The sequence below is a fragment of the Cariama cristata genome, unplaced genomic scaffold (genome assembly GCF_000690535.1).
Source record: "Cariama cristata isolate BGI_N322 unplaced genomic scaffold, ASM69053v1 scaffold9836, whole genome shotgun sequence".
Lineage (NCBI taxonomy): Eukaryota > Metazoa > Chordata > Aves > Cariamiformes > Cariamidae > Cariama > Cariama cristata.
In genome coordinates this window covers 1-14,401 of record NW_009621535.1, presented here as the reverse complement: position 1 = coordinate 14,401, position 14,401 = coordinate 1, and the positions used below count along the sequence as shown (strand labels likewise).

At 48.0% G+C, this 14,401-nt stretch overlaps 1 protein-coding gene across 1 annotated transcript in view; it reads right to left on the bottom strand.

Annotated features, from left to right (window-relative positions):
• Window positions 1-10,755, bottom strand: part of NTRK3 (neurotrophic tyrosine kinase, receptor, type 3) — a 96,863-nt gene extending 86,108 nt beyond the window's left edge. Inside the window, exon 1 of the mRNA XM_009701998.1 lies at window positions 10,548-10,755. Within this exon, the coding sequence (XP_009700300.1) occupies window positions 10,548-10,755 (208 nt within the window). The remainder of the gene's footprint in view (window positions 1-10,547) is intronic.
• Between the last annotated feature and the right edge of the window lie 3,646 nt (window positions 10,756-14,401).

Below are 14,401 nucleotides of genomic sequence, written 5' to 3'. Positions count from 1 at the left end.
CCCCCCCATCTCTGGAATTTGCTCAGAATTTATTTTTAACACAGCCCTCAGTGTGAACATTTGTGGTGGGATTCGTATGAATTTGTGCCATTCTCTGACTCCGAGCTAGCCCCACCCTGGCTGCGCCAATAGCCAGGACCATCAAGAGAACAGACAGCACGATCTCCCCATCCTGAACAGGGCAGACCCAAAGCATCCTAACTCCTTCCGTGTGTTGGAAGGAAGTTTGGGGCAGCCACCTCAGATGGAGCTTCTCCTGCTGTCCAGGCGTAACTAACTTGCCCTAGAGCCTAAGACACATCAAACAGCCCTAAGCTGGGCTTAAAATGACCTTTCAAAATTATGGAGCCCTTTACCAAACTTTTAATTTCTTTTTGGTTTTGGATGGTAAGCAATGGGATAGAGCAGAAGCTGTATCCCATTCGAGAGAATATTTGAAGACTGGGCTGCAAATTTCTGGTATGTCAAGACCTCAAGAATGGCTTGAAGCATGAGGTTCTTTGCTTTGGTATATACCTGATGGACATCATCTACCCTTGCTCGATGCTCCACATCAATTACAGTACAGAGATGTAAAATGACTGATACTTTTAATACTAAGGGTCTGTCATTTATTTATTAGCTGGTGACAGGCCCTGCAGTCCAGGGTGGATGCATCATAAATCACCTGCATTTCTAACCATTAAAAATTCATCCAATTCATAATGTAGGATGCCTGTAATTTCCTTATTAGTGTTGAGTGTGAAGGATTTTTCTTTCTCCTCCCTTGGTTTTCCTTTGGTTCTTTAATTTCCCAAAGATCTTACTCATCTGAGGATTAGCTTAGCTTAATCTTGCAAGAGGGAGGTGGAGGGGTGGGAAGGGCTTGGGGAAGGGAGACAAGGGCTGAAGTAATTTTGTTCCAATGTTTTCTTCTAATTGCAAATTTGCCATATATTCTTAGGAGACTTAGCTGCCTTGTCTCCTAGTCACATTTACGGGAGCCAGAGAAACTGCTCATCCTGAATTTAAGAGATGCTTGGGGGGGCAGGGGGGGGGCGGGAATCAATCCCTTTTCCCTCACAAAGGGGAAAAAAAAGGAGGTGTGGTAGGACAGCAAAGGATGGTGTAAAACCTGTTAAAATGTACTAGTGAGATAAGAACAGGTGTCCAAGTATTATAAAACAGTATATTTCAAATAGATTAAACATGAGATAGAGAGAGATATATATATACACACAAAAAAAATAGGTAGGTATAGTAACCTTCAGACTCAGTATTCCAATTCATTGAGGAAAAATAGGTTAGTAGGGCTGAAAGAAAGGTGTGACATTTTTGCAGACCCACAACTGTAACAGAACTGCAGGTACTGCTGCGACATCAGCAACAAATAGGAACTTGGAATTAACATCAGGAAAAGCTGAGTCTACACGAAGCTGTAAGTCATTGCTTAGTTTGAGTGCTGCATCCCGTATTGACCACGCTTAGCTGCAGACAGCAGGACAGCCCGATTGTTAATGTACATACAGAAATTTTCATGCTTTTACCAAGTTTTGGTTTGTTCCTGTCTCTTAAACGGATCTATCCAGGTAGGGGCAGGCAGAGGGGGCCCAAAAAACAGGTTCAAGCAGGATTCAGCATGAGGTAACTTACAGTCTGTTTAGGAATGAGCATGCAGGAATCTAAAAATGGATTATGCAATAAACCCTGCCTTAATGGGAGACAAGCCCGGGCATCGAAAGCAATTCTTACATGCTGTGAATTCAATGTACTTTTCACCTCAAGACACTTTCATAAAAAATCTTGCATCAGCTACACATGGAAATGGGTTTGCTGAGTTCTCAGCCAGGTCTGTTCACTTCAGTAAATCACACCAAGTTCAACAAGGCTAGTGCTTTATGCTTAGCCGTGGTGCAAGACAGCTGCTTCAGGTCAGGGCTTCAGGAGTGCACCAGTAGAAGTGGTGCTTCCATTAGCAGCATCATCTTTGTCCATCCCACCGACCCCACTGGTGATGAACCCACTCCCTGTCCACAACCATGACCGATGAGACCAAGACAGCCAGGGGGATGCAGGGGTGGGCTGGAAATGTTCAGCAACTAAGAATGACAATTTCTGTGGTTTTGTTATATTATATGTGAAGCACTTGAGCTCTGTTCTACAGAGAGCAGTACTGCTCCGCTTGCTCCGTGCTGCGGGGAGGCACAAGCCATCACTGCCTGCACACACTGTCTCCCCAGAGCCAGCCACCATGTTAGGCTGGGAAACAAAATCCCCCTTTGTCATGAGAAGCTCTTTAGGCAGAATATCTTTTTACATGGTCTTTCCCCAGCTTTCAGGACTGAGCTGGGTATTTTCAGCTGTCTAGCCCAAAAGCAGCACTTAAAGTAGGTTTTTATCTTTTTTTTAAACACTACTGACGTACAGCTTCGCTGCCGGATCCTAGGCTGTACTTGTCCCACGGGGCAGTGCTACTAATGATGTTCCTGCTGTGTGTGCGGTTGTGCAAAACTGCTCCAACTCCTAAACAATAGCAGCTATTTTTAATTAGGAATTATAATTTAACCAGACAACGAACAAACAATGAGAGCCTGCAATCTTCTAACCAGAGAGACAGCTCCTATCTGACCACGATGAGTCCCCATGCACTTCCGAAAGCTACATTTTAAACCTGAAAACCAGCCTGGTTAGACTAATAAGTCACAAGACAATGTCCTTGCAAACTCTGGGAGCTGCCAGTGCCTTTGGGGGTACCCCATGGCCAGGTACCATTGGCGCATCACCTTTGTCCCAGGAACACAGAGGTAGTACCCTAGCCTCCAGATACTTTCCCAACAGCCAAGCTTTATAAGCCACAGTATACTCATTGAAAAGCAAGACAAATGTTTAACTGATGGCCAAGAGAAATCAGTACCACAACTCTACCCACACTCACATACACTCACCAGCTATTTTTAAAGCAACCCACAGCAAAAATCACACAATCAGTGAACAATTAGGAGAATACTCTTGAACCCACTTCGTTACCGCACACCAGGGCTGCCTGAGTTTGCAATAGCCTCAGGTCATGCGCTGTGTCGCCACCTCTTGCCTTGCAGGGACGAAGCCGCAGGCATGAGGACCGTTGGTTGATGAACAGAGTCCTCCTGTCTCTGGTATGGACATCTCCTTCAGGTGTACAGGCACCATGGGGTCAAGAGCACTACAACCACAACCGGATAGGGAGAAGCACCAATACCTGGGCACTCAGGCAATAACTTAGGGAATGTAAATCTGCTTTAGCCTCATTTCATCCCACTCCTCTCACCCTGCTACAATGAGTATTGACTCCTGCCAGACCATGGGTGAAAAGCAGGCCTGTGCTGCCAACCTCCTAACACCCACTAGGAACTGGAGATGCAACCATCTTTGATGGCTTCAGGCAATCCCTGGCATGGAAACTGCCTGGTCAGGAGCATCATGTCATCCCCGGCTTTGCTGAGGAACGGTGAGGGTGTTCAGCAGTAATCCACATATGCTTCAGCAGCATCAGTTGTGAGGCGGAGATGATCGGTGTGTAGGTGTCACTGTGAAGGAAGCTGAGCCATGGGGAATGAAGAAGAGCTGATTCAGCAAGTGTTTTATACCATGCCCATCCCACAGTGCACAGGCAAGCGGGTGGGAAACATGCCCATGTACGTAAGGACGGTGGTGTGTGCGTGGGGGCCAGGGGATGCTGTAAGAGCAGTCGGAGGGTGTGTGAGCCCCTATATAAAATGAGCAGGGGGCTGGGTGCAAGACAGAGTAGCAGGAGTGCAGGTACACATCCTTCATGAGACGGTGCATGTCCTGGGCAGTCCGATCCAATCCATTTGATGCAGAGATGAGGCTGCCAGGCAGTGAGAGCAGCCTGCTGTGTTAGAGCCACTGCAAATCCAGGAAGAAACCAGCTCAGGGCCTCCCGTTATCTGGTTTGTTAAGTGCTTGACAGTTCACACACAACAGCCTCCCTTTCCAAAATCACCCCAGGTGAGCCAACCTTGCTTGCTGGCCTCACAGACAGTGGGATTAAATAGTCCAGAGGAGATGCTTTTAGGCTAGAGGAGCAGGCAGAGTTTTGTATAAGCAAATACTTCCCTGTCCACTCCTTGATGTCTGCATCCAGGGATATGTCCATCACCAGGGCAGCCTCTCTGGAGGTAGGTCAACATTAGCAGCCCAAAGCCATGCTCTGCTTGATCTAAGGGTTTCTCTTCCTACTGGATCCCCATCACCAGGAACATCCCTGCCCAACGTATCGTCACCCACCACAGATGTGCTGCCAGCGTCACTTCCCCACCCCGGGGCTGGAGCCTTCTAGGCCTCCTTTGATCTTGGGTGTTGCTACAAATATCTTCAGTAAACACGTGTTCAAGTAACAAGTAGGATCTAAAACTCCAGCAGCTGAAGGAGGTAATTGGCTCATGTGCAAACCAAGTCAGGTGTACATCGCATCTGGAGCAAGGCAGGGTTCCACTGCTGCCTACAGCACCAGCACCTCCTTCTAAAGCAGGCAGGGGCCAGGCAGACCCACGTTTTTCTCTATCCCATGCTGCTTTTCTTTCTCTTGTTACAACCACATGGACAACATCTGCAGAGCTGGCTGAGGAGCAAGGTATACGCAATAGATTTTTCCAGCCTTTCCAAGACAGCCTGAAAAACTCTCATTTCGGTAGCACCGTCATGGCAGGAAGGTCTGAAGGTTGAATCACTGAGCATGAGGTTGTAACTCACAGTACAGGTGCAATAGGTGGGATGGGCACTCTGCCTCTGCAAATGCAGGTTGGACTTCTGAGTTCTGGAAAATGTGGATATTTCTTCCACTTGGTCTTTCAGATCTGGATGAAACAATGTGAGGGTAAAATAGCCACAGGTAAGAAAAACCATCTGAGATGGCTGGTAAGAGCTGAGCAGGTTTGATCAAGTCCTACTGGCCGTAGGATTTCTCCTGTTAGTCAGATGTTGCAGCCTGGGTGAGAGGACGAGAAGGTGATGGATGCTGGGCATGAGGGAACTTTTGTTCCGCTCTGGTGAGGGACAGAAGCAGTAATTTTGGTTGCTCACACTTTTCTTCAGATACCTGCAACATCTGACAGAGTCTGTGAGTTTTCTTCAACATCCAAATCTTTTGCAGGACATTCATGTCAGCACTTGGACCTCTGAGCAGTTTCTGTGAAAGGCAACCGCAAACCAGAAGGAAGAGAAATTTGGAGGCAGAAGGTCATTGCAGGGACCTCCAATGCCTTCCAGCTGCTAGCAGCTGAGCGTTGAGGTCAGGGCTTTTCCACAGACCCAAGCCACAAACCCATGCTTTGCTAGGACAAAAGAGGAGACACAGAATGGAGTAGCAAAACACACATAAATGAGTACACGCCTACTCATAGGTCCTCATTAAAACCCCTACAAGTATCCCATATGGGTTGACTGAGAAGGACAAGACTGTAAGACAGTGAGGAGCCCCGGTGCAGAAGACACTCGACCCACAAGTGTCTATTTCAGAGAAGTAACGGGTGTTGGGTCCTGCTGGAGAAAAGCCTGGGGCTTTCATGTTAGAGGAGAGGAAAAGAGAAGTTTGGAGAAACTGGAGAAAAAGCAGAGACCTGTGGGAGGGACTGAGACCTGTACAGCCTGGCCCCAGGCTGGGCACTGGGCAGCAGAGTGCTGCTGTCACTTCACACGGGGCTCCACATTTATATTGCATAAAAATAACATTTGACAAATCCTCTTATCCCTCGGGGTGGGGGGAAAGGAAAGTTTCTTTTTTCCACTACCAACAATTTCAGTTTTCTTTTTTAGCCAAATAAAACTGCAAGCATTTATGGCTTTAATTTTATGTTGTTTTTGGCAAAAATGGGAAGATGAACTGACCAAAAATAGAAATGTTGCACACTTTTTAGCTTCCCATGCCCAGGATGAACAAAACACACTAAGCAAACAAAAAGAATTTACAGTGGTAAGGGTGAATATCCTTCCCATTTTTGTTTTCAAGACCTATTAGAAACAGAGGTAAGGAAATCTACTTGTTTAAAAAAATACCGTTTTTGAAATGACCACAATGTTCTTTTTAAACTGCACTGAAATACAAGATAAAGACAGGGTACTGAGTGAAAGAGTGCTGATGGAGCTTTTATTGTGTGATTTGTCTTGTTTTTTTCTGAAGTACTTCTTTTTAGCCGATTACCATGTATTTACAGTTAGCGTAATTATATCTAATTACTTAATTAGCATGAATACGTGTAATTACTAACTTCGAATATGTAATTATGTCAGGGCAGCCTGTAATAAATGAGGTTGAAAAAAACCCTCATTAGGACTCTACAGAAGGACAGCTGCTCCACCCATGTGGAGAATGCATCCCCATACCCAGACTGCGCCAGTCCTAGAAGAGGAAAACAGCCAGCTCCGGTCATGTCTGGCAAAAATCTCCATCAAAAGCAAATCACTTGCCCCAAAAGTCTAGCTTCACAGCACTGGTGGGAACCGAGCATCCACTGCTGGGAGGCAGACAGGGGTCTGCCAAGGATCTGCCCCCCAGATTCATTTTCTCCACTGAGGTTTGGATTTTTTTCTCTGATTTGTGTCATTCTCAAGAAGACCTGTTTTGTTGGATGAGAGATATGAGGGAACAGAACAACTCCAAAAACGGTGCTGTGGCATTTGAGTAAAGCTTAAGAGGTCAGATCCAAGAACTAATCTGCATCTGATGCGTTGTGCTTATAATTACTTACTACTTAATTACTGCTATTAAAGTAAAACAATCTTCCAAAATGTTTCTTCTGAAACATAACCAATCTTTTACCACCGAAATCCCCAGCTATTCATAATTACAGAATCTGAATTTTGCAAATTCAAATCCTGAACATTAGGAGACGGAGCTAACGTAAGAAGTTGCTGTTACTGCCAAGTCTGCCCACAAAGACTAACAGCCATCTTCTGGACACAAATGAGGGTAGACTGGATCATGTTTTGCATCACCAAAACCCCTCACCATAGGTTGAAGTCATGTGGTCCTACACCTCATCTCCTCATCACATATTCTGTCCACAGTGCTTGCCACAAGTAGTCCTGTTCTCTGTCATCTGTTTATTTCCAAATATAGAGAGGTGCAAACTCATCACAACCTGTCACTCCTCATGCTGACATCTGCCAAGCACATTTGTCACTTGGTTTCTCTTTGATGTGCAAAAGAATGGGAGAAAAAGACTGGTTTAGCTTATTCTTCTGAAACCAGTTTGTGGTTGGACTGTCCCCATTGCCAAGCTCTTTACTTAACCCTCCAGGCAGGGCTGAGGATGGCTGAAACAAGGATTGGTTGGAAACTCTAGTGCTGCCCAGCATGCCACGGAGTTACAGCGTAAAGGTGGGAGGAACGTCTTCCGAAAGACTCAATGTTTCGTCACAAGAAAACAGGGTGGTGCAGTTTCTTCCATGGCTCTTTGAGAAGCCCTCAGCCAGGAAGGAAAAGAGGACCCTGAGCCAAGCTTATCCCTCCTGCTCCTCTGAATCAGGCAGTAGCAGAAAACAGGTAAAGAGACAACTGCAAAAATCCCAGAAAGTCAGAGGTGAAAGCTGGCTTCTGCGCCCTTCATCCCGTCGATGTGAGGACAGCACATCCCCAGTGAGGAACACATCACTATCTCCTTGAGGACACGTTAAGAAGAGCAGCCCACAGGACAGCATCGCACAGCGGGAGCGAGAGGGGCTGCTGCTCCGCGGGCAGGGAGCTGCTCTCCATATTTCAGCTGCAATTCCATTATGCAGAGCTAAGTGGCTGGGAATAAACATCCGTCATCCCTGCGTGATAAGCGATGTTTGCTAGTATAGAGGGTGACAGAAATCTATATCACATCAATGTACTATTAATACTGCATTAAGCGTATAGAGTTTGCTCTCCTCATTGCAGCTCCGCAATGGGTATTGGCATGTCCTCAACCCAGACAACATCCAAGAGCACAGAGATGCTTGCAGGAAGAAGGAAGGAGAAAAGCTTCACGATGGAGAGAGAAATTGCTTGCTGAAGATGTTGCTCTAGCAACATCTCAGTGCAAAGGAGAGATGCTGGGTGCCATGGAGCACCTTTGCTCACAGCTGGACAGCAGCTCTGTGGGACGTGTGTGGCGAGAGAGAGATGACAGCTTACATCAGTACAGGGTATCGAGGCACTCCCCAGCCCAGAGGAGTTCTCCTCTCTACAAGTGACAGCAAATGAAGAAATGTTTGTGTCCAAGCTTGCACAGGGGGAAAGAAAAACCTTCCAGCGTGAAAACCACAGGGAAAATGGGACCAACAAATATTCTCCAGCTCAGGTTTAAGTTGAGCAGAGCACATAAGATCAAACAAACCCCTTACAGCGAGAGGTCCCCAAAGCATGGTTAATTTAAAAGCTGAATTGTGAAACTTTCCAGCCTCAAGCAAAGCCACCAGTGAAGTCAGAAGTTTTGTCCAAGTCTTGGGGACTAAAATACAAAACACACACCAAATCCAACCCTGCCTGAGGTCTCAAAGCTTGGGTTCTGCCCCATGAATGACAAGCAAATCTAAAAAAATGTAAGAGCTTTCAGCCTGCCAGCATCCAGCTGTGGTTTGCCTCTTGTTAGCACCCAAAGGAAGTGCCTGTGTGTGGGGTTTGGTTTCAGCCCCGCTGCCTCATGGCCCCAGGAGACCTGGAGCTCTGAAGTGGCAATTTGCCATGGATTTCCAAGTATGCACAGTTGTCACGAGTGCTGCATTTCCCCCCCATGGCACCTTCCACCAGAGAAACGGCTCCAGATGCTCTCCAAGCATCTCTGTGAACTCTTCAAGATCCTAATTAAATAGCCCTGTGAAACTTTGAGGCCAAATCCTGCTGCGAGCAACTTCCCCAGCAACCTGCCTAACTCTGACAACCCTCACAGGACAAACACTCAGAGCAAAACTTACATCAGTTGAGGTTAAAGCTCTGCTGCTGCACAGCTGCAACAGCACCCACGTCTTGCAATGGTCGGCGCATAGATTAAAGAGATTCAAGAGAACACAGGAGGGGAAGAAAATAAAATAAAGCGGGGGGAGCCCCCCTTCCCAAGAGTTTGTAAATCATTTCAGGATGAGGTGCTATAAGAAATGTAAAATATATAATTAACGGCACAGAAAAAACACGCTACATTCAGCTTCTCTGCTCCTGCCTAATCACCACCCTCCTCCTCCCCTCTCTGCAAACAGACCAAATCTACCACATTAAAATGAAAATCAAAGGGAAAGCCAGGTGCATTCACCAGGTATACCCCATTGCTCCAGCAAGCAAAGGATGGTGATAATGGCTCGGGCACCAGCTCACAGCATCTGGGAGGGTGAATGGTGGGGTCTGCCCCAGGGACACCTCCATGGGAGCAGCGGCTGCTGCTCCCCTTCCCCTGATGGAAGGAGCAGTGCCCGGGGAGCAGTGAGCTCCTGCCGAGCACTTAATGCTGAATGAGTTTCCGCAGGTTAGGAAATCGGTCTCCTCCTCCCCGTTTCCAGGGGCCGAGTTATGTCTCCTGCACTCATGAGCCAGCAGCAGGCAAGGGGAGAGCAGAGGCGGCTTCAATGCAGCACTCCCTGCTTCTGGCTGGGCCACAGAGATTGCACAAGTTGGGCGATTTTCCCCCTTTTTTTTTGCAAGCTTTTTATTTTTCCAGTTCTACCTGGAATGAGATTCACCAAAAGGATGAGCAATAGCAGGAGAGGAACATTATCCAAACCTCCTGCATTGCTCAACTTGCATCTCAGAGCTGGCAAGAGCCCTGGGAGAACTCAACTACTGGCTGCCAGCCACATGCCAGGGAGGGCTGCATCTCAACACTCACATGGGAAGTGGTGTGGGACCTTTTAAAAGCATCCTTTTACCCAGCGCTTTTCTTTTACGCTTAGAATTTAGGAACAACAAAACGGAGAGGACCACCTGCTAGTCTAATGAGCCCAGTTCACAACCCAGATTTACATAGGGAGATGCAAAAGTTTTACAGAAGCCCATGAAAACAAGACATCCAGCATCTAGGCCTCCTGTTCTTTATCTCCGTGCATCAGCCTCACCTATGGCCACATGTCCTGAGCTTCTCCCTGGCCCAGGAGGGAGACAAGGAGACAGACCCACAGCTGGGAAACTGCTGGAGGAGGAAGGGAAGGCAGGTCCTTTTCCTGGCCAGGCAGGGGTCACATCCATCCCCATGCTCCCAGGCAGCTCTTGCTCATGCCTGGGACCTCACACTCAGAGCCGACAAGGCAGAGCCCGGCTTCGAATGGCAATTTCAGGCAAGGAGGGAAGGTGACTGGTGGGTGGCGGAGGGAGGGTGAAGGGAGGTGAAGGTGAGAGTGGAAAGTCTTCTCTGGAAGCACCTACATGTATGTTGTGATTTCTGAGACCTGAGATTCACTTTGGTTTCTGGACCATACCAAGACCCACTCTCCTCAAAAACCTCCTTCTCTTCTTCCTCATCCTCTTAACCTCTTCCTCCTCGCCCTCCTTCTCCCACCCCCCCCACCCCCACCCCATGCCCTGGTCCTTTCAGGGGGCTCCGGCCGGATCGGGCACTCACACGTGTCTGGCTTGTGGCAGTTGTGACCTTGTCGGAAGTACTGGGGATTCTCGATGACGGGAATGCGAGTCATGCCGATCACCACCGTGTCTGGGCCAGCGTCCAGGGACGAAGGCGTCGTGATGCCGTGGTTGATGTGGTGGAGGGGACTGGCTGAATCCTCCTCTCCGCTGATCACTGCCACGGGACCTGTAAACACCACGCACATCAATCAGGCACAACAGGGGAAAGGGGACCCGTGAGACCTGCTGACCGCGCAGGTATGGATTCCTGCAGGTCAGCAGTGGATCACCACCAGCCCCTGGACAGGATGCCTGTCCTAGCATTCCTGGCAGCTGTCCCATCCCCAGGGCTAGTTTCTCCAGGCAGCTCATAGGGCAGGGAAGACACCTCAAGTTTTCTTTCTTGGTTTTGGGGTACCAGGCTAACAATCCTGCAGGTGTTAAAGTAGCTACAGGTGACACCACATCAGAGGCAAGTCTTGCACAAGATCCTCTCCTAGGGTTGTCACAAGACAGATCAGTCGCTGTGGTACCTGTATACCCCGGCATTATGAGCTTGGCAGAATACGTAACCAAGCTTAAACTGGAGAAACATCACCCCCAAAGAAGATCTATTTCACCCTAAACCCATATTCACACGATTTGTCTTGTCCTTCTTGTTTTCCCTCCTCCAGTTTCACCTGGGCATACACACTGAGCCCTTCAGTCAGGCTGATACCTACAGGGACCCACAATGTATTGGAGCAGATCCTGCTCAGCTCATGTTGCCTCCCACCACCACTATGAATGGCAACACCACGCTCTTACCCTTCTGACCCCAAAAAGCTCACAGCACCATTAGACAGGCAAGGAAATGAGGCAAAGTAGTTAGACTCCCAAGATGGGAGGAATGAAAGTCTCCTATCCCTCCACAGCTCCTCTGGTGTTCATTAATTGCTGTCAATGGAGCAAGAGCACACAGGTAGTTCCCCATGGGAGGACCTCTCTGCCACGCTGGCACCCCTTGGAGGCCACAGGCACCCCAGGCTGGCAGAGAGGACAACCCCCAGCAAGACATGGAGAAGGCAGCGCCACAACCTTTAGGCTGAGCTGCAACAACCCCAGAAGATTCCCTCCTCCTTTTCTCCTCTAATTCATCAGCCATCACCTCAAGTACTTCATAACTCCCAACGCCCCATCTGCTGCTTGCTCATGGGACCTTTTATCAATCCCCGCCAGGCTGAGACGGACGCTGCTGAGACGGACAGTGGTCCCTTTGCCCTGACCTTCATGCAAAGTCCTGAAGCTGCTGTTCCATGATTAAGGAGCCCTCAGCATGGTCCACATGCCTTCTCCAAGTCCCCCAGCACCCACTTACACATCCTTGTCTACCTCTGTGGAGAAGGTCCCCAAAACACCAGCATGCCCAAATGTGCCCACATGGATCTCCCTCCTGCAGACAGACAGACAGCAACCGTGTCCCAGCTCCTTCAGCCTCCTGCCCCAGCCATGACTCCTCACGCTCAGGTGCCTGTGCACAAGAGCATTACCGCTCTAATCTTGCCATAACCGATGGCAGGCTTGCTCCCGTAGATAAAAAGAAGTGATGAAGGAAAGAGCATCCACACCTGAGAGCCAAGGCCTGCTTCCCACACAGAGGTATTTCACAATATTCAGCTGTACCCCAATTTCTCGCTTACACTTTATTTAGTTTTTAGACTTTGTAACTTCAGCCTTTGCTATCAGCTGCCAAAGCTGGAAACTTCAGGGGACAGAGGGCCTTAATACATTATTCCCCACTTCCATCTATTCTCACCAGTCCTGCGGTCCGACTTGCAAACCAACATCACAAACAACTCTATCATGAGGTGAAACCCTCTAATCCATGCTGCAGCCATTCATGCTGCATAAACTTAGGATCCTGAGGAGCTAGGCAATGTGGAGACCACACTGCGACCTTCCATGAGGACCTCCCTTATATATTCATGTAAATGGAAAACACTTACTCATCTATGCTCCTTTTCTCCTGTCTGGATGCTACCAGGGGCTGCCAGAACCTCAAGCAAAACCAAGCAGAGATGCTGCACTGAGGCTTCAAACCTATTCAGAGGCGCCAGTCTTTTACCTACATCACACAGAAAATGTCTCTCTCCAATCAGTAATCTATTTCTAATTGCACAATTACTTTACCATGTAGCACTAGCAACAAAGAGGGGAATCTTCAAGCCATTTTACTCTCTAGAGCTTCTGGGAGGACAGGGCGAACACCGGCTCCATGCAGTCATTCTGCCTGCATTAATCTAGTCTAAAGGCTGCTCATTTTTGGAGCTTCAAGTATTGTCTGTTCTTCCAAGCAGGATATAATAAAGTTATTGTGTAATTAGCAGAGTCCTGGCAGCCATGACAGGTGTTTTAGTCACAAGGAAAAAAAGTCTCTCCCTTTATTGTGAATTCCTTCTGGTGAGTTTTGCCTTTTTTTTAACATTACTCCCTGGGCCTGCGTGACTTCCAGCTTTTGAGGTGCAAAGGCAAAATTCAGCTCTTGCCACAAGATGCCTCTGTTGGGACTACGCATGCTGTGTTTCCCCAAACACAAAAAGCAAACAGGCAATTTTGGTTTGAATGACTTTTGTTCTTTCATGATGTCAACTCTTTGCATGCAAACCAGGAGGACTGGGTTTTGCATGGTGTGCACATTCCTTCGGCCATACCCTACACCACTGGCTGGCCTGGCTGCGGTAGGAAGGGGACACCTCTGTATTTCAAGGTGTAGTTCACAAATCAAGTCATAAAAATATCAGCTGGTGTAGACTGGTGTAAATAATTTGAGGAAAGACCATAAAGATCTCCCTTGCAGTGAAGCACTGGGAGAGGCTGTTGAGGGCTTATCGCTTTCCCCAAGCAGCCAAGGTGTCACTTCGAAAGGAAGGCACCTAATCAGGCAGTGGGATGTGAATGATATGAAAAAAGTCTTCATTATCCTCTGCTTTGAGAGCAGAAGTCACACCTTTGGGGTCTGTACTGACAAACAAAGAAGCACTGGTTGGGGATGTGAAGGTTGGGGGCAGCCTTGGCTGCAGTGACCATGAGATGCTGGAGTTCAGGATCCTGCATGGAGGAAGCAGGGCAGTAAGTAGGATTACTGCTTTGGACTTCAGGAGAGATAACTTTGACTTCTTCAAGGACCTACTTGGAGGGATCCCATGGCTTAGGGCTCTGGAAGGTAGGGGGCCAAAGAGAGCTGGTTAATATTCAAGCACCGCTTCCTCCAAGCTCAAGATCAGTGCATCCTTACGAGCAAGAAATCAAGCAAAGGGGACAGGAGACCTGCATGAATGAGCAAGGAGCTTCTGGCAAAGTTCAAATGGAAGAAGGAAATTTATGGAATGTGGAAAAAGGGACAAACCCCTTGGGAGGAATTTAGGAATGTTGTCAGAGTATGCAGGGATGTGATAAGGAAGGCTGAGGGCCACTTGGAATTAGATTTGACAAGGGATGTCAAAGACAACAAGAAAGGATTCTTCAAGTAAATCAGCAGCAAAAGGAAGAGTACGGAAAACATGGGCCCACTGTTGAATGACGTGGGTGCCCTGGCGACAGAGGATGCAGAGAAGGTGGAGTTACTGAATGCTTTCTTTGCTTCAGTCTTTGTGGCTACGGTAGGGCCTCAGGAATCCCGGACCCTGAAGCCAAGACAGGAAGCCTGGAGAAAGGAAAACTTTCCCTTGGTTGAGGAGGATTGGGTCAGAGATCATTTAAGCAAACCGAACACCCACAAATCCATGGGTCCCAATGGGATGCATCCACAAGTGCCAAGGGAGCCAGTAGATGATATTGCTGAGCTGCTCTCCACCATCCTTGAAAGGTCATGGA